This window comes from Cydia pomonella, chromosome 16, assembly GCF_033807575.1.
Source record: "Cydia pomonella isolate Wapato2018A chromosome 16, ilCydPomo1, whole genome shotgun sequence".
In the NCBI taxonomy this organism is placed as follows: Eukaryota; Metazoa; Arthropoda; class Insecta; order Lepidoptera; family Tortricidae; genus Cydia; species Cydia pomonella.
The window spans coordinates 18,401,842-18,422,796 of NC_084718.1; the positions used below are offsets into that span (position 1 = coordinate 18,401,842).

The 20,955-nt window shown below is 37.8% G+C and overlaps 4 protein-coding genes across 4 annotated transcripts in view; 2 read left to right on the forward strand and 2 right to left on the reverse strand.

Moving 5' to 3' along the window:
• LOC133526431 (uncharacterized) overlaps nt 1-10,861 on the reverse strand; it is a 28,510-nt gene extending 17,649 nt beyond the window's left edge. Inside the window, exons 1-3 of the mRNA XM_061863060.1 lie at nt 10,599-10,861; nt 9,847-10,011; nt 8,349-8,492 (exon numbers count right to left, since the gene is read on the reverse strand). Of these exons, the coding sequence (XP_061719044.1) occupies nt 8,349-8,492; nt 9,847-10,011; nt 10,599-10,609 (320 nt within the window). The 5' untranslated portion in view covers nt 10,610-10,861. The remainder of the gene's footprint in view (nt 1-8,348; nt 8,493-9,846; nt 10,012-10,598) is intronic.
• The window catches only part of LOC133526400 (stress-activated protein kinase JNK), a 483,516-nt gene that overhangs the window by 62,267 nt on the left and 400,294 nt on the right, over nt 1-20,955 (forward strand). The window lies entirely within an intron of this gene.
• On the forward strand, nt 10,998-13,119 carry LOC133526388 (heat shock protein 60A-like). The gene has a single exon (XM_061862999.1). It carries the CDS (start codon nt 11,133-11,135, stop codon nt 12,858-12,860), a length of 1,728 nt encoding a protein of 575 aa, XP_061718983.1. The 5' UTR covers nt 10,998-11,132; the 3' UTR covers nt 12,861-13,119.
• LOC133526228 (tyrosine-protein phosphatase non-receptor type 13-like) lies at nt 16,554-20,443 on the reverse strand. The gene is made up of 2 exons (XM_061862754.1): nt 20,209-20,443; nt 16,554-19,836 (listed from the first exon to the last, which is right to left on the reverse strand). The coding sequence occupies exon 2, from the start codon at nt 19,832-19,834 to the stop codon at nt 16,661-16,663; it is 3,174 nt and encodes a 1,057-aa protein (XP_061718738.1). The 5' UTR covers nt 19,835-19,836; nt 20,209-20,443; the 3' UTR covers nt 16,554-16,660.

A 20,955-nucleotide genomic window follows, 5' to 3' on the forward strand; every position in this document is an offset into this window, starting at 1 on the left:
AGTATGGCTACCATGGGTTGACATTTGACTTTTACGCCACAGACTGCGTGAACTCGATCGCACCAATACCTACTTTAATGCAAGCGAGATAAACTGCGATCAAGTTCAAGCAGTCGCTAGCGTAAACGTCAAATGCCAACTCATGGTAGCCGTACTGAATAAGCTACAAAACACACTTTGGTGGTTAAAAAATTAAATTAAATAAATACAAAATAAAATTATTTTATTTATTAATTTAAAATTATGGAAATAAACGTTACACGCTTTTTTTATTGCAATGTTAGAATGTTAAACACGCAAAGCCACACCCGTTCAGAATCAAGCTCGTTCATCCACACAACTCGCACAGTGTTCAATAGCGCGAGTTGCGCTAATCGTCTCTCTTGTCGTCTAGGTAGTGCACAAATCAGATAATGAAACGATGGGAAGGTAGGTACGGTACGTAGAAACCTAGTTTTTTTTCAAGCGACCCATATTTGAATAAAGAGTTTTTAAGAAATATCTGTAAAAATCCGTACTCCTTTTTAAACATTCTAGCTCATATTATGATATAGTACCTGGGCGACCGAGGTTTGCTCGGTTATAACTATTTATTGTAATATGGTGGTGTATAGGTGATAATCTACATAAACTTAAAAAGTAAAATGTAAACTGACAATTATTATTATTTACAATCGATTTTACAGCACTTGTCACAGAGTAATGCCATCTGTTGTAATTTCTCTTATTACATAGGTCATTTTTTTACTAAATTAAACTTGTCTAAAACAATAAAAAATTATATATAAACTTGAACATATAAAAAAAAACAAAAGTTAGTCACCGGGCGAGATTCGAACCCGTCACACTCGTTTAGCAGTCCGCGTCTTAACCCGCTGGACCAGAAGGACAGTGGCCGGCAACACGAAATTAGCGACCATATTCTGCGTCGAAAGAAAAACGCATGAAAACTCGAAAGCACGCGTTTTCCCAAACATAAGACTATCTAGATAGATTGTATACCCCCAAAAAACCCCCATATACCAAATTTCAGCGAAATCGTTAGAGCCGTTTCCGAGATCACAGAAATATATATATATACAAGAATTGCTCGTTTAAAGGTATAAGATGTAATTTATATAGGTACTTATTTAAAAAATCGGAATCGGTAAATCTGGTTTTCCCGGTTTTTTCAATTTCGGTGAAACTGGTTCGGTGAATTCAGCTTGGCCCCCCTGATCCCCTCACGTAATTAACCCCTCCCCCCACCCTCTTACTAAATATAATAAGTAATACGGATACAGACGATACGAAGTTAATACGGATTAAACTTTATTTCTGAATCGAAATTTCTTTATAGCAGTTGATGAAATTTCGCTCTTCGTGCTGGGCGCTCTGATGCTTGATAGCATAACAAATTAAATACCTACAATAACCTAATTTTCCTGAATACTTAAATCAAAATATGTTCTCCCTATTAGTCACGTCAAAAACCTACCTATGAGTCATGTTAAACCTTATAATTTCACTTGAAATTGGGATTATTAAGAGGGAAGAATAGTTTTCGAATCTAACGAAATAACAGTAATTTTTCTATGCAGTTCCATTTCGAGAGAAAATGATTTCCACTAACTAAATCTTAACAAATCACTTTGATTTTGATGTCGATCGCTTCAGGTAGGTTTATAAGTTTCGCTTTTTTGAAAAAAAAAAAAAAATTTTTTTTTTGTTTTGCACATTTAAAAATAGGAATCCTATGTTTGGCATTGTGTCAATAACATACTACTAAATCATGGAAAAACGTTTTCTCTTTTTGTATGGACAATCACGTGGTGTACCACCACCTCCAGGAAGTGTACTTCCCTCTTAAGAAGAAAGTGGAGGACGCACGCGACATTACCTTTTCATACAAACATGGTCCACATTTTTCTCTCTAGATATTAACATTATCAAAAATATTTTGACACAATTTGTTGTATATCAACCACAAGTATGTTCTACGTTTGTTTTATTTCGATAGGAGTTAGAAGCATTAAAAATTTTGTATGAAATCTGAAATCTATTTTTCGCTCCTAATTTTTATAATAATACACAAATCGAAAAAAGTCAAAAGACAAGGTATGTTTAATATACATCAAATTACTTAAAAATATTTTCCTAAATGTCAACATCCAGAGAGGAAAATGGGGACTACGTTTGTATGGAGAACCTGCCGTCCTCTTTCCTCTTAAGCACTTATCACGCTATAGCCACATACGGAAATCGCAAGTGCGTAAACTGTCTAACGAGACACTTCCATATTTAGGTACCTATTTTTTGTAAGTGGTGGCCTTTATTTTTTAACACAAAATTATCAATTGATCATCCTTTAAAATACTCATTCCTTTCCTGTATACATGCTCTTTTTATATCATAATAAATCTTAGACAATACTGCCTAATATATCTCTAGGTAGGTAGCAATATATTTTTTATTGAATATGCGCATATTTTTTACTTTCGATTTTGACGAACGTTTTATTTAAATCGTTTGTATAAGCGCAACCTTGGGCCTCTCAAGGCCACGTGCCGAGCAACCAATGCAACGCTCAGCGCCAAGAGTTATTAAAACAAATCATACCGCGTAATGCCGTGTTCTTTCTGCCCTACCGTGAAGCGCCAGGTACTAGATACCTTCAAACCAGCATAAGAGTCCTCTTTGATTATGCGTTATTGTGTATCTAAAAGTCATAATTACGCTGGTTTACTCGAATGCTCGTCGCGCCGAAGCAAGCTAAGCGATAAGAACACGACTTGTGATTTGTAACGAAACTTTGATGTCTTAAAGTACCAAATCAAACTTCTATTTACAGTACAAAAAAAAGTAACATTAAATTAAAATTGACATCATAATTGTAAATTGACTTAATTTGTAAATAAATTTTAATTTCGTCATCGATATCTGAAACGCCATCTAGTAATAATTGACCTTAACAATATATGTGACCTCTAGGTTTAGTGCGTGAAAGCTACAACAGATGTCGCAAGAGAGGTATTTCGACGCCATTTCAACGCATGTTAGTTGTGAGAGTTTTATTAGCTCCGTGCGCCATCTAGTTCGTTACTGTGAACTAAAAAATAGCCTACAGGTATTGGATACTTAGGACGGTGCGCGTTTTTAGTATGGGATTGGGTATCTGTACTAGTATTATATGATCTGTGCCTACGGCAATAAAAAGTATATGGGGAAATTGTAACACAATAGGAAACACTCAGAGACATTTTTTTATCCCATTATAGGATCGGAAGTGCTCGTGATTCCAAGTACAAATAACACAAAAAATGTATTTATAAAAAACTACAAAAATAATGAAAGTGTAATTTTTTTTAAGAATCACTAATTTGCCGTTACTTAATAGCTAAAACCAGCGCCACGGATTGCCGCGGCATTATGCTGAGTGGGGGTCCTACTTTAGTATGAATGTCTTGTTTTCTTTTATGTATAAGTTGTGGCGTTAAATATTAATGTATTTTCATTCTTAACAACTGTTGCGAAATCAACTTATTATTGTATAAAAGTATTCCCAATGCAGTAGCTAAACGCAGCCGTCGGGCTCGGCTAGTATTCGGAGGCTTTTCAAAAGCACCAATAGGAGCGCTCCACATATTTTCTACCGCGGCCAATTAGAAGCATCTACATTTAAACCACTTTTTGTACTGATCAAATATTGCAAATCACTCTTTCATCATCCTCCATACTATCAACATCCACTTTCTACATTTAACCGTTTTGGCAAGAACCCTTCTAAACCAGTACCTTTTGGAAGATTATACTTCATTTCATTATAAATCGAAGTTTTATTTGAGTCGTCGAGATCCTGACCTGCACGGCGGCTACAACAACAGTATTCAGTGTCGTCTAGTGTAGTGTATGCTAGAAAAAATGCTGCTTTTAGGATAACACCTCATTCTTTTACTCGGTTTACTTGACCTTTTCACGTTTTAAACTCCATGCCTATATATAGAGTATATTTTCAACCCTTACACTGGGAGGCGAATGTGTTAAACGTAGTCAACAATTTTCAATTTGGGACCCCAAATTGTGAAAATAATGTCAATTGTCCCATGGAAAACATCAAAATCTGATCAGTCGTATGAACCGAAATATGTAAATCATCAAATTTTTTTTCGACTATTTCGAGGTTGGTCTCTCGTTTACGGTGTTCAGTATAACGTAAGTAGGGCAAACTTGGGCTATTCGGTGATAGTCAGTTTTATAAAAACCCCCTAAACCCCCCCCCCCCCCCCCCCCCTAAATTATATGAACTGTATTTCATGAAATAAAGAATTTTGTATTTGTATTTTTGTATTTGTATAGGCTTTTAGCCGAGTTACCCTGTAATTTTATTGCTTAAATATATATAGTGAATTTGCCTCTTAACAAATTTAAGTCACACGTTAAGAGCTCTTTGTTAAGTAAGGCGTATTATGCTGTGAATGATTTCATAGATGATAAGGATGCCTTTAAGCCAGTAGCTTGATCTTGATAGTATGATAAAAATGTCAGTAATAGTGTTTTCGTTTTCTTCCTGTGAAATAACCATACTAGCGTCCAGTAGAACTGACACAAGAGAACATCATGTTCTCGTTTGATTGTATTATTTTAGTTTTGGACACTTAGAGACCTTATACAGCTCTAAGATTTTATTTTATTTTAAATTTTATTTTATTTTAAATTTTATTTTATTTTAAATTTCATTTTATTTTAATACCTATTTTAATGATTTGGACACTTAGAGACCTATACATCTCTAAGTCAATTTAAATTTATAATTTAGTTTTATAGGTAGGCACTCCTTATGAATAATATGTAGTCGCGTTTATGTGGCGCTATTCCGTCTTTAATGTAACTTACAAGCACAAATGTTGTATCTCACAATTTTTTTTATTATATTTATATTAATACAACCCGGCAGCTTGAACATGTCATGCTCGCTTAAAAGTCTTTACTTACGGTGGCGTCGTTGATCGGGTCGCCACTTTCCCGAATGAAGGTTGAGGGAGGCGATGGCTGAGATACACGTCATACTCGTGAACGGGTGCTGTTTGTGGAGACCGGTCTGTTTAAGCTTACGCGGGGTACAGGTTATGTTAAAGTATGTAACTTTACTTTTGAGTGACATTAACGTGAGACACTTCATTCGGTTCTTGTCTGTTTTAATTTTTTTGTCTTTTAATTATTTATATAAGAATTCAAGCCTTGGCGACCCTCTACATCTCTAAGGATAATTTAATATATATTTTTATATTTTATCTCTGACACTTAGAGACTTATACATCTCTAAAGAATTTTAGTATTTTATGGTTTTATTTTTTTATCATAGTTTTTTTTGTGTAATTTGACATTTAGAGACAGTATACATCTCTAATAAAGTATTTATTATTTCATAGATTCGATATTTGTAATTGTTTTTTTTTTTTTTTAATTTATTGTTTGTAAAAATGGACATGTAAAAGTGCCCCTGTGGCCTATTTGCTGAATAAATGTTTGATATTTGATATTTGATAAAACGATGTCTAAGAAATAGCACGAAATGTGGCTAATGTGGTGTAATATGGTTCCAAGTCATAAAATTACCAGGTAACTTGGCTAAAAGACAATAAAACTGACTATCACCGAATAACTATGTATCACCAAATAGCCAAGGTTTGCCCTACCTAATTAGAATCACCTCGCCCAATACTAAGGCTAAGGGCAACACTAAGGGTTGAAAATACAGCCTGTATTCATTTACAATACCTTTTCATCCCTTGGTGGTCAACTGGGCCCGCAGATACCTTTTAGGTAAGTCCATTTATTTTAAGTATGTTTTAGTGAGAGTGTTTAAGGAAGTAAGTGTTCATCTCAAAGCTCTTCATACAAGAAGTAGACTCCGGTTGGAGCAAAAAGCTATGGAAACTTAGCAGGAGACAACTCCAAATTATAACAGGGGTGTTTACGGGCCATTATGGGGTCAAAGGGGTTTTGGCCAGGATGGGACACTCTGACAACACCGATTGTCGAATGTGTGGTGAAGAGGAAGAGACAGTAACACACCTAATGTGTGAATGTCACGCCCTCGCCAGACAAAGAATGAAGGACTTTGGAGCAGGCTATCTGGAACCAAAGGAATTCAAAAGGCTACCCATAAGCTCCATCTTCCGACACATGGAAATGGTCAAAAAGGCTCTTGAGTAGCTAATGGGTCTTTCCTTAGGGGGCAACTACACAAAAGATCCCTATGGGTCGAAGTGTATCCGCAAGGGCCCCCGGTAATTAGAAGATAAGATAGAAGATAAGATAAGTGTTCATCTCAATAATATGTGTACTTAACAATGTAACCTATTATCTTGCCGCATACTTCTGTCGATTTTCCAGTAAATAAAATAAAATATTAAAACTTATCGAAATGTACGAAGACGCTCAATATACCTTTACACACGTTGTCATGTATGTCTAAAGCTAATGGGACAAACCGTATGTGTTAGATATGAGGAAAACCATACAAATGAACTATTCATGACATAGCTATCTTTTTGAATATACCACGTCAGTGGTAAACAAGAACACGGCCCGCCTGAAGGTAAGCGATCACCGTAATCTATGAACGCCTGCAACTCGGGGTGTTGGTGTTACATGCGCGTTGCCGAGCCTTTAATTTGTAGGTACACTGCTTTTTTGAAGAAACCCATACTGTAGAAATCCTCGGCAGGATTTTAAGAGATCTATAATGCATCTTTATCACAATATTGAGTGACATTATCATAATTCTAATAAGTAGATAGTAAGAGTACATGTGTTACGCTTATCATAGAGAAAGATCAATAAAGATAAAGACTACTCAATGTCTAAAATACGATAAAACCTTAGATAATGTGCCCGGGTAAAAGAGAGGTATGGGAACTATGAATGTCATCTAGCTTTGTATAGTAGGGCACAGCACAGCGGATGTTATTCCAGATCTAGAGCAGAGCCTAACTGGGGAAGTACCTCCACTTTACAGAAAATCGCAGCCAAATAAAACTAGACCAGACCCTACTCATAGTATTGTGGCATTGTGGCCGGTGAGTAAGGTTGTCAGAGCTCAACAAGGGTGCAGAGTTTTAGGGTCGGCAACGCACTTGTAACATCTCTGAAATTGCAGGCGTCCATAAGCTACGGAGACTGCTTACCATCAGACGGGCCGTATGCTTGTTTGCCACCGACGTAGTATAAAAAAGACTAAGACTTAGAAGATTAAATTTATCGGTCAAAATTTAATGTGATTTACTGATTTGAAATGGATTAAGCAAATCATTATAATCTTTTTTGATAAACTAATAAAGCTGAGCAATGCTTAATTTATTACTTTCACCATTTATTCAAATAGATTGGTTATTTTTAAAGTAGATATTGACTACAGTTATGAATTTTGAATTAACCCTCTGAACGCACGGAATGTACGAAAGTTGGTCAGTTGACGTCTCTGGCGATCAGAGTTAATAATTGTCAAGTGTGTCCGTCTGTCTGTCCGATTATGTCACCGCCACTTTTTTCCGAAACTATAAGAGCTATACTGTTAAAACTTGGTAAGTAGATGTATTCTATGAACCGCATTAGGATGTTTACACAAAAATAGAAAAAAAAAACAATAAATTTTGGGGGTTCCCCATACTTAGAACTGAAACTCAAAAAATCTTTTTTCATCAAACCCATACGTGTGGGATATCTATGGATAGGTCTTTAAAAATGATATTGAGGTTTCCAATATCATTTTTTTCCAATATCAGGTTTCCAATACAACATGTGTCAAGAACCCAATTGCAAGGCTAAGGCTTGAGATACACTCGTAAGTTTTACTTACGTAAGTAAGGACAAAGCTATTTGTTAGAATGAGATAATGATATTCATCTCTCACTCTATAGTATAACTGTGTCCCTACTTACGTAAGTAAAACTTACAAGTGTACCTCAGGCCTAAGTATACTGCTGTAACGTGAGTTTTGAGCACCATTAGGTACACCACTCATAGGAGAAGAGTTGGATTCCTATTGTACAGACTTTAAAACACATTCAGGTTATCAGTTCAACTGTATATTTGTTACGCCATTACTCTGCAAATCGTGAATTGATGGTACTGACTCTTTTGTTTATTATGTACTTAGATAAGTTGGATACTTTTTCTTTTTAGGAATACATGATATTTTAATTTAATATCCTTCTGGGTAGTGTAACACAGGAAATACTAGCTCAGGACCCATAGGCGTGTATGTATCGTGTACGTGTTTTTTTTCTAATAACAATTTATATTTTTTTGTTATTAAATAGCAACTGTAATAAGACTTTTAATAATAAAATATAATGGGTACTCACACGGCTCTTGTCTCGAGTATCCTAGCATACTCGTCATTCCCGACGCAACCGAAATAAGTGCAAACACCGGGTTTCTTGAGGATCCACTGCGCGACACGGAGGGTATTCTGGACACTGCCGCCAGCTATGAACTCCGCTTTATATCTGTAAGAGAACAGATTTAAATAAAATAATATAGAACAGATGAAATGGAAAATTCTTATACAATTAGACCTATTCCCACTGAGGTTGGTGATGTGGGTAATAGACAACAATGTATTATATAATGGATAGATAAATGTAATAAATATAAAACATCCATAACTCACACACACACATGCACATAATGTGATTGACAGGATTTTACCAGTGTAATTACAGTTAGAGAATAATTGCAAATCAATTACTGTAATTAGTTACTGGATGTAAGGTGATCGTCACATTGGATTTGCATGTCACTCCCGTGTGTGAGTGGGAGATCTGTATATTATATTTATACATGCATAGCACTGTCATACTCATACACTGAAGCAACAAGTGAATTCGCATCAGTGTGATCACCATGTAAAGGTACTAACGCCGATTAGACGTGCCTCGACCGAGGCGGCGCGCTCGGGCGAGAAAAACGCGCGCGCTGGCACTGCAGAGGCACGACTACACTGGCCGTATTGTGCGTGAGGAAATTGCCTCGCGTATGCTCGCTCTGTGTGGACCCGGCTATTAGATTTTTTTCCTTGTTAATATCTCCTATAGTTAAATACTACATACTTAGAAGGTAAAAAAATGTTTTTATACATTTCATAATTGATACAAATATTTATGTTTTTCTATAATAATTTAAAAACTTATGTATAATATCACAAATCCTCAGTTACTCAGACATCAAACAAAGTATCTCTTCAAAAAGTTAGGGTTCAGTGAAAAAAAACATAAAAACACACTAAACGTAAACACTTTTTAATTAAAAAAAATCATTCTAGTGCAGACAGACAAAAGACTTACGTTTTCCCACTTGATTCTTGAGAACTAAAACAAAGTCGTATTAGAATAAAAGTTAATTTAACTATGCCCAAAAATACAATTAGAAAATTTTAAAATCCACTTACAAAAATCTTAACGTCAATTTAAAACTAACACTACTTAACTACTTGTAAAGCGGACCCCAGGCTCCTTTGAGCCGTGGCAAAATGCCAGAACAATGCGAGGAAGATGATGACTACATAACTACTAAATTTCTTAATAAATATATTAACTTTAGTTATTTATTTTAAGATTAAGTTTTATTTCTTTTTAGATTTAGATTTTAAGTTTTATATGTATTATGTTGTTGTGTTATTATGATATAGCATAATTTACAATCTACTTTAGTTAAGGAGTAAGTTAGTAAATCAAATAATGTTCTCATTAATTTTAAATGTGATATCATAGAATGTCCCTACCATGTAACTTGGTGTTCTTAATAAAAAATTTGTATTTGTTTGTAAGAAGAATTTTAGGATGGTGGAGTATAATAACATACTTTTCCATAAGTTCCTTGTACAGTGGCATGTGTTTTTCCTCCGCCATGATGGCATCATCTGGCTTCATATCATACTTGGCGAGCAGAGCATCATCTACAGAAGCTGAAATATCCAGCAAGGGGTTCCCGATGCCCACCAGTAGACCCTCATCACAGTTGCAGGCACTGAAATGGAAAAAATGCTTAGTATACAGTGTAAGTAAATTATTTTTTAATAAGCAGAAACGTCTGCGAACGCTGCTATTAAGCTTAGAATAAATTTAAAAGAGGAAAAATTACTGTTTTGGGTGAGACTTGAACTCATGGCCTCTGGATAGATGGCAGAGCGCTGGAGTATCAATCCAGAGGCCGTGATTTCAAGTCTCACCCAAGACAGTAATATTTCGAATATTAAATTTATACAGTATAAGTCAATATAATTAAAAAAAGATTTCATTCAATTGTAATGAAGTTATTTTATTAATTATATGTGTTCTATAATAATGTAAGAACAAAGTTACTGTCATTATATTATGCTAAAATAACCCATAGACGATGTAAATTATAAGGATTATCACGGTTTGTAAACGCAGTTTTTTACACTTGTGATATGAATGTAATGTTGAACGTAGCCAAGTCATTTAGGTCTAATATTGTACAACAGCCTCTGAGACGGTATCACATAATAATAGCTATGCGAAAAGGAACATATTGTCGCCAATTAATTCAAATTAAGACAATCACCATGAAAGGAAGTTGTTAAAATAGCTCACCTTGTATTCATTATGTAATATTTGTATTTTACCGGCGTAAAATTAACTAAAGTTAGCCGATTGCGAAACGCGCCCGATATACTCGAGTTATCTACGTAATCTGAGAATGAAATCACCGCATGTTTTTGTTGATAATATAAAATTTAAAACGTGGTCGCAACGCTCTCCCCCCGTACGCGAGAGAGATATGTCAAAAAACTTAGACGTCAAAGTGACAGCCCAAAACTAGTGATGCGAATAAAGTGAATATACCGATTCTGTTTCAAACTGATGGAGCCTATGTTTCATAGCTTTATAATTCACAATGCTGCCAACTTTTAGATCAAAATTCATTCACTCGTACGTCTTTTGTCTTTGATTTTCAGTTCATTCACTCATTACATCACAGCATTTTGTTAATTTTATTTCATTCATTCGCAGAGGTAACCTAGAACCGGCGGTTCATCACGTTTTGCGATCCCAGTGAGAAACTTCGAGAAGTAAAGGTTTGAACCCTTTATTTAAACGTTATATTCGCATTTATATCACTTCAAAATGTTGCGATTACCTCGAGTTGTTCGCCATTCCATCTCTTTAAACAAATGTCACCAAAACGCCAGATTTTATGCCAAAGATGTGAGATTCGGTGCTGATGTAAGAGCCCTCATGCTGCAAGGTGTAGATGTCCTAGCCGACGCGGTAGCAGTCACAATGGGCCCGAAAGGCCGAAACGTCATTTTGGAACAATCGTGGGGCTCTCCGAAAATAACCAAAGACGGCGTGACAGTTGCTAAGGGAGTAGAACTGAAAGATAAATTCCAGAACATCGGCGCAAAACTGGTGCAGAACGTGGCCAATAACACCAACGAGGAGGCCGGCGATGGTACCACAACAGCCACAGTGCTCGCGCGCGCGATCGCGAAGGAGGGCTTCGAGAAAATCTCAAAGGGTGCGAATCCTATTGAGATCAGACGCGGCGTGATGCTGGCGGTGGACGCGGTGAAGGACAAGCTGAAGTCCATGTCGAAGCCGGTGACGACTCCCGAGGAGATCGCGCAGGTCGCGACCATCTCCGCCAACGGCGACACCGCCATCGGCCAGCTCATCTCAGACGCCATGAAGCGTGTCGGCAAGGACGGAGTCATCACCGTAAAGGACGGCAAGACCCTCACTGACGAACTCGAAGTCATTGAAGGTATGAAATTCGACAGAGGATACATTTCACCATATTTCATCAACTCTTCCAAGGGGGCTAAAGTAGAGTTCCAGGATGCTCTGGTTCTATTCTCTGAGAAGAAAATCAGCAATGTGCAGACCATCATTCCTGCCTTGGAGCTGGCTAACCAGCAGAGGAAACCTTTGGTTATTATTGCCGAAGATGTTGATGGTGAGGCACTGTCAACCTTGGTAGTGAACAGACTGAAGATTGGTCTGCAGGTAGCAGCTGTCAAGGCTCCCGGTTTCGGCGACAACCGCAAGGCTACCCTCAGTGACATGGCTATTGCCGCTGGTGGTGTTGTGTTCGGAGATGATGCCAATCTCATCAAGCTTGAAGATGTGCAGCTCTCAGACCTTGGTCAGGTTGGTGAAGTCACTATTACTAAGGATGACACCCTTCTTCTTAAAGGTAAGGGCAAGAAGTCTGACATTGACAGAAGAGCTGAGCAGATTCGTGACCAGATTGCCGAGACTACTTCAGAGTATGAGAAGGAGAAGCTGCAAGAGCGCTTGGCACGCCTTGCCTCTGGTGTTGCTGTTCTCCATGTTGGAGGCTCCAGCGAGGTTGAGGTGAATGAGAAGAAAGACCGCGTCACTGACGCCCTGAATGCCACCCGTGCTGCTGTTGAGGAGGGTATTGTCCCCGGAGGTGGCTCAGCTCTCCTCAGATGCATCCCCACCCTTGAGTCCCTCAAAACTTCTAACAGTGACCAGTCCACAGGAGTAGAAATCATCAAGAAGGCCCTAAGAATGCCATGCATGACCATTGCCCGCAATGCTGGCATTGATGGATCCGTGGTTGTTGCCAAAGTTGAGGATTTGGGACCCGAGTTCGGATATGACGCCCTCAACAATGAATACGTTAACATGATTGAAAAGGGAATTATTGATCCCACCAAGGTTGTAAGAACAGCACTTACTGATGCCAGTGGAGTAGCATCTCTATTGACCACAGCTGAGGCAGTCATCTGTGACATGCCTGCTGAGAAGGAACCTAACCCCATGGCTGGCATGGGAGGCATGGGCGGCATGGGAGGTATGGGAGGCATGGGAGGCATGATGTAATCCGCCTTTACAATTTAACCAGTGCATTTATGGAGTAAAAGGACTTATAGTGCATCACCCTTATTAAGGTATTGAAATATCGTAGTCTGAATGTTATACAAATGTGAAGTGAATGAATATTTTTTTTTATTGGGAGTCTGATTGCGTTACAAATGTAGAAAGACAATTTTCTGTCTTTAGATTTATTTAGTTTTAATTTTAGCTTGAGAACTTGAGCGGTGTTATTTTTAATAAAAAATAATGTTATCAAAAATGTTAATTGATTTTTTTCTTTCCTTATGTGCCCTTTTTCTTATGAGTGTAGACAGCGTAGTATAGTCACAATATGAATACATTCTCTGCCTTCTTATTAGAAGGAAACCAATAACCAAAATACATTTCGAGTTCGAGCGTATTTAAACGAGATATTTAACCGCAGTATAGTACAATTCTAATACATTTTATGAATTAAAGTAACTTTTATTTTCGTTGTTCTATTCTATTCCTTCTCATTGATAATTTAACAAAAAATACCTAAAAAAAACATGTTTTCTAATCTTATTTTAGACCCACCACTGGCCAGCTTGTTGTCTTTTGTACCATAACCTGTTACTGCATACAGTTTCCAGTTGATCTTTACTCTCTTTAAAAGCGAAAGTGAACTTTGTGACTTGCAGAGAGATATCCAGTTATTCCGCTCAGTATTATCTTATCGTAAAATGTAATGACACATACTGTTCCCGAAAATTTACCATCTGGATCCATCCAAAACGTTTCTCTGCTAAGATCATAGTCACAATTTAGAGAAATTTCGGATAAAAAACTACAAACCACCCTATGAGATGCAAACGGGAATGCTCATTAAGTTTTATAGTAACATCATCGACCACCTGTTATATAATAGATTCTGTAGGCGTAGGTGGATCCTTAGACGTGCTGATGTCGCCGGAATTGGTGCATACCTTATGAAACGACAGCTACGATGGTGCGGTCACGTCTCCCACATGTCCCAGGAGTCCCAGGACCGAGTCGCGAAACGCATCTTCTACTGCGAACTGTAAAATGGTAAGCGAAAGCAGGGCGGCCAGTTTTTGCGGTTCAAAGATGTGTTGAAGAGAGCTCATATAGAGCCAACAACATGGGTGACTTCAGCTGATGACCGTCTATAGTGGAGGCATATTGTGCAGACGCAGATGCGTGAATTCGAAGCAACTCGACGCTAAGCGTAAACAGCTAAAGGCCAGACCACCTATAATTTATTCTATGCATACCTTACAATGAACAGGCTTTTTTTTTAAGAGGCGAAATGCGTTTCGCATACCACCCAGGCGCGGGGACGGGCCTGAGATGGTTATGTGGGACTCCCATATAGGCTGATGAGACCCACTAAATCCCCTTTGTTGCCGCCTCAGTGCTATAGGGCGAGGTCCCAGGACCTCTTCCGCAACCTCGCCAGCGGCCGTCTAGACTCGGACTGGACTGGACGTCGATCTCGATACCTCCCTCATGGGAGGTATGAGTGGCCGCTTCCGCCTTTCGGCTGCGGCGGCGGCCGTCATTTGGTGGACGGTGTGTGCTGCTGGTGTACCTCTAGACTCGGACTCGATTCGTGGGGGAATAAATATCACCCCTCCACCACAGTGGGCGCGTTGATCATGCATCGCGCCCGCCTGCGCAGGGACCCCTGTGTAGGCGGCAGACGTCCCCGAGCCTGCCGCCCACAGGAACAATGAACAGGCTAAACCAACCCTACTCAACCTTATTGTATTAGCCACAAACGGTTTTGCCTTGTAGCCCCAGGCCGTTTTGAATTTTGCTAGGTGAGGTTCGGATGGCAACTTGGCAAGGTTACGTATCTATACCAGGATCACCAGGCCGGCCACCTATACGAGCCCAGCGGGCCGCAGGTTGAGTATCGCTGGACTAAACCGTTGAAGTTTCAAACATAATATTCTTAAAATGTTGTTAGCTTTAGCTCTAATTCCAAGCTATTATATGGACCCAACCATTTCTATCGCGTGTTGCATAACATTTTTAATACTATACCAACGATTGCGCGCTTATCACCGTTCATCGTTCACATTTAGTAGGGGGATAACTTACTGAGATAATTTGTGCCACATGTATGTAGTATCTAGCCATTCTAGCGTAGTATTTACGATAACTTACCTCGCCTACCGACAATAGTATCACGAAGTCATAAATAGTGATATTTATGTGATAAAGAACGATAGGTGTTAGAAATAGCAAGTTTTCAAAGAATACGTATAAATAAAAAATTTCCAGCTAGCTAAACGCATCATATAAATTAAAAAAATTAAGGCCTCAACGCAATGAAACTTATAAACCGATTTTGATTAAACATATGTCTAAGAACTAGCATTAGAAAACCTTCAGCTACCTATCACATAAAAACGCTTTCAAATCGCTTTACCCGTTTAAAAAAGAACTACGGTGTCACAGACGGACATACACACAAACTTGTATATATATATAACACCCCTTTTTAGGGTTCCGTACCCAAAGGATAAAACGGGACCCTATTACTAAGACTCCGCTGTCCATCCGTCCCTCCGTCTGTCACCAGGCTGTATCTCATGAAATAGCTAGACAGTTGAAATTTTCACACATGATGTATTTCTGTGGCTGCTATAACAACAAATACTAAAAAGTACTCTGGAGTTGCAGGCGTACATAGGCTACGGAGACTGCTTACCATCAGGCGGGCCGGATGCTTGTTTGCCACCGACGTAGTATTAAAAAAAAAGTACGGAAGGCGAGTCCGACTCGCACTTGTCCGGTTTTTAAAATACCGCCCACTGCCCGGCCAAAAAATGGTCAATAGGTAACCGTGTAGGATCAGTTCATTTGATCACTTAGGGAGCAAAGTTGTCGTTTACCCCTCATGCTAATATTGAGATCTGACTGAGGAAGCAAAAGACTCCAAAATTGAACAACGAGCGTGGCGAGTGGTTGAAAAAGTGCAATCTTGAGTGTTGCGAGGGTTTCAAAGGACAAGATGAAAACAAACTTATCTGCCGAGTAAGCAGGATTCTCTTTTGACCGTGACTATCTAGGTGTACCTGCCTATACCCCAGATAGTATAATATAATAATTGTTACGAACTTAGATAAATTTATGTTGATAATGGGAGAACCTACATTAAGGTTTTAATAACGGTTTCCTTAAATCTTACTACTGAGCATTGAAACCAAATCAGATTCTTAAATTGTGTGGCGATGTCACACCGGCAGCGTGAGAAGGAAGAATACGTTACATAATTTATTCAAATTTGTATTGTTATTCAACAACATGTATACGTAAAACTGCTTTGGTTTGTCGCATCGCATTGTTAAAGTTACCTACCTTTTTCATTCTTGATCAATGCAAACCATTCGCTGCACTTGGATTTTCAACTTTTTGCGTAGAGAGAGTTCGCAAGTACGACATCCATCATGAATACGTATTGTTTTCATTAGGTGGTTTCAAACGATTATGATGTGCATCAATCAGTACACACTACTGTTGCAATAATACTAAATGAGCATCTTCGTGGAGTTTGAATAGTAATGCGTGCTCTCAAATTTAAATGTCGGTAAGCCGGAGGGAGGGATGCAAGCGCAGCGAACGTTTTTAAGTTTATAATTTTTTGATGTAATTAATTATGTTTCCGGACAGACTTTTTAGGCTGGTAAAAAGAGAATATAGGCATCGTAAAAATAAATGGCATTTATTAATTTGTCTCCTTAAATCTATTGATAACATTCAATAATACGTATTAAATACTTGTATCTTACATTGTCCTATAAAAACTTAAAAGTTTATAAAAATATCTGATCCTCATCTGAATCTCCAGCACCGTATATAAAATGTCTTTTAACAACATTATCGTCCGCTATTGCACTCTCGGTGGGGTTGTTCTTGCAAGGGGTGACTGGGTACCTAACAGGACCCAGCCATCTCCTCCCAAGGCCATAGTTTCTAGGCAGCGCTACGATTTTCGAGGAAGAACTTTTCACAGACTTATCCAAACTATCCACAGATGACTGGATGGATTGTAATGAGTTTTTCATATTGTTATCCAAGTCTAAATGAACATCAGCGGGTATACTCATGCTTAGAGGTCTTCGTTTTGGTCTACCATTCGGTATTTGACCTCTCCAAGTGTTAAACTTCGTGCCTTTTTTCTGGGGAGTACTTTCTTGGGAAGAGTAATTTCCTATGTCAGATTCCTCATACACTTTTATCTCTGAGAAGCATTTTTGCAAGTTACTTTTTATCGGAGTGTTTTGCCGGCTCGCCTTGTCCTGCATTCGACTTATTACTTTCTCTTTTGTTAGTTTTATTAAAGCGTATATAGTTTTTAAAGCTTCTTCGTTAAGTAATTCGTCGTCTGTTATGTCTCCATCCAGAGCAACCGTGCTATTTGGAATTTCTGCTTTATCTACTCTTGGTTTTTCAGACATACCCGTAATATCAAACTTCGATTCCATTGTAGAATTCTTTTTAAAGTTTTGTAGAACTATTAGTTCTACAACTTTCGGTGCCGATTGTAGCATTGATAATGCTTTGTCGTACTTTACGTTGAGTAAAGTTTGTCCGTTAACTGATATAATTTGGTCCCCAGGTAAAAGTTTCCTACACAAATCAGCTGGGCCACCAGAAGTGATAGATTTAATGTAAACATTTCCATCAGAGCCTTCAGCTACTTGCAATCCCAAGGCGTTCATTTGATCCCTTTCTACGGAAGCTGTTACAAAAATTCTTTCACCTTGAACACATTCCATATTATCTAATTTTTCGAATAGAGAAGTGTTCATGCAAGAATCATTACTGACTGCATTGTAGTTGAATGCATCGGGATAGACCTTAGGGGATTCAAGTACGTAAGCTGTTGCTGTATGCGTCAGTTCTTGATGATATTGTCTTTCTGGCAACAGTTTCATACTATTCACATTGCAATGTTGTTTGAGTTCTAAGTCATCTGAGTCACTCTGTGTCGTCGTTAAATCGCAATCTGCCTTAACGCAACTTTCAGGTCTGTGATTGGGTTTGTCTACAACTAACTTCATGCCATTGAATACTCGCGTGCCCATTTTGACCCCACGTCTTCTTGGCAGGCTGCAGCTTTCGGAAGAGGAGAATCCATCATTAGACGTGTTTCCCTGGTTGGAACAATTCGTCAAATTTTCTTCACTAGGTTGCGGAGAGAGTATCCTTCTTAACAATTCCTCTGTGTTAGGTTTGGCGTTTTCTTTATCCTGAGACTTCTTTTCTCCAAAAATATCTACTTTAAACCTCCGTTTAACAGGTCTCCTGGTTCTTAATTGGTTTCTAACAGCTAAATTATAACTGTCTTCGTAATTACTGCATTCGGCTTTCTTGGGCGAGCCATCCTTATTCAAAGGACAGCTCAGTTCGTCAGATAAATAATTGATGAAGTCCTCTTTTGCATACAACTTTAAATATAACCTGTGATGCAATGATGCTAGCCAGAATGTAAAGTAACTTTTATTATCGGTCATTTTTAACTTGTATTTGACCCCAATTTTAGATAGGCCCGAGTGTGAGTTAGGCATTATGTATAGACTCTTTTTGTTGTAATAGAATGTGTGTATATGGTGCCATGGCAGGCTTTGTAGGACTATGCGGTTGGTCGTTCCTGGTTCATCAGAAATATGGTTGCTTCTGGAATAAAGCGTCACGCCTCTTGGTCCAATAGAGAGCCACACATCGCGACAGAATCCATCTCTAGTCGCCCATATCGCTGAGTAAAAATGTGCTCCATAGTCTCTAAATGTCTGTGCCAACATAATGAAATTTATAATAGCTTTACTCCTATCTAATCCCCGTCTAGATTCATGCGCCCTTTTCATCTTTAACTTAACATCTGCCATGTCATCAGTAATTGCAGTTTCTGGCAGGTAATGTTCAAGTAAAAAGTAATCTGCAGAGCCATGTTCTCTATATGAGAACTCTCCAAACTCTATGTGTAAAGCATACCCTGCTAATAATATGAGATTCTGCAGCACAGATGTTAATTGCCCCTCCACAGTCGCTCTTCTGAGTTGTAAATATACTCTGTGTCTCCATTCCCCGCCTTGGATGTTCCTAGCTATGTTTGTGGGTAAGAAGAACTTTATCCTTAAGAACACTGTTAAGGAAATTTCTTCTTCAACAAACTTCTTCTTGTTACCAGTCTTATGCCAAGCTTCAGGGGCAATTTTCTTAATTTTATATTCATCTGGCAGGAAGACAAAGTCACCACCAATCAGGATGGCAATGCCCAACATGAAATTGTGCTCATACTTCTCACTGTGAACCAGTGCTTCAAAAAGTTGCCCTGCTGTTACCACATTGGGATCACAGAGGATCTCTACCTTTTGCCCGTTAAGAAGAACTACAGTTATGACCCGTTTCTCAGAGATTGCTGAGAGTGTTAAATCCATTTGTTTGGCAGGCTGAGAGGCCCGAACAATGAACTCCGGGCCCACACATCCATCTTTCCCTTTACTGGCTCCTTCTGCTTTGTATAATCTTGAAGCAGCTCTTTGAACTGGTTTTCCTCTTCTAAAATTTGTTGGCTGTTTTCTGATACCTTTGTCCGCAGCAATAGAAGATAAAGATACTGCATTATTAGAGATATTTGGTTGTTCTAATGGGCTTTTTCCTATTTCTAAAGTGGAATGAGCATTAGACAGACCACCCATTCTCCCATTGTCAAATAATTGGAAGATTGAAGTTTTATTGTGCTTGGATATTCTGCAGCTTGGAAAGGGTTCCCTTTCATCAGGGGATTTAATGAGATCAACATAGCTACGTGGACGGATACTAACTTTTAAATCAGTGTTTGTACTTGCTTCTTGGGTTTTAGAATATCTAATCTTAGTTTCTATGGAATGTGCTTTTTCTCGGCTGTCTATAATTGGGCTTAGGCCTATGGAAGCGGCTGAACAGGAGCTGCGGCCGGAGTCTTCGTCGCAGCTTCGAATCATGGCTGAAATTAAAAAAAAAAAAACGAATTTTAATATAAAAATATTCTTTCATACAATATTTGAAAATATGATCATTAACGATCTACAAAAACAGTCAAATAACGTCAACACATGTTAAATAGACCTTGTCGATCATTACTGCCCCCACCTAAGCATAATGGATGAGAGATTACCATAAATGGTCATTATCACATAGACTTCTAATAAATATTCAAGTTCTTCAAGTCACATAACTTCTGGTAGGGAAAGTACGTGAGAAATTCTTAACGATCTTGCCTTTAATTGTTAACCTAATTAAAATGACGAATAAGCTAAAAATGCGAACAATACATGAATAACAGATATTTCAAAACAAATCAGGAACAATAACTTACCTGATTTTTTAAATATTTCCAACGCCGATGATCAATTGTTACACTAAAACTTCACATGTTCTTTACGGCATTTGTTTCCTTTCACTTTCATTATAAATAAAATTAACCATTTTACATAAACATTGAAAAGTTGTCGGTTTAGTTTGATTTTGTTGATAAAGCAAATTTTACAAAGCGTTCAACACTTGTCGCGTGCACTTGCTCGACTCGCTAGGTAGATGGTGCTTTGCTTTGCTTGCGTACGAAATGAAATGGCATTCAATAGAACCGTGGGAAAGAACGAGATAGGGTAACTGTTGATTTTTGAACATGTTTTGAACTATTAAAAAAATATTAATTTGAGCTGTACAAAATATTTAACAAACATTAAACAGACTTATTTAGTACTTTATTAATGCATAAATATTGAGAGCATTTTCTTATTTAAAATTCATACTTTTAATTTTTTTAATCTAAAAAAGTCTTAGATATGCAGTATTCAAACGCGATTTCAAATAGTCTTACCAGCGTCATGTTTATCTAACAATTAGCGATAATTTTGTTAGAAATGAAAGTTACAGTTGTAATTGTATTATTTGTATTGAATTCAAACATCGTGATATTGGTTTAGTATTACGATGAAAAATAGGGATAATTATTCTTGAAGTAAAAAGTTTAATTTATAATTTATATGTGTCCTTTTTACTATTGTTTTCTAACCATTATTCATAGTCTTATAGAAATTTGGTATAGCAACTTTAGTTTAGT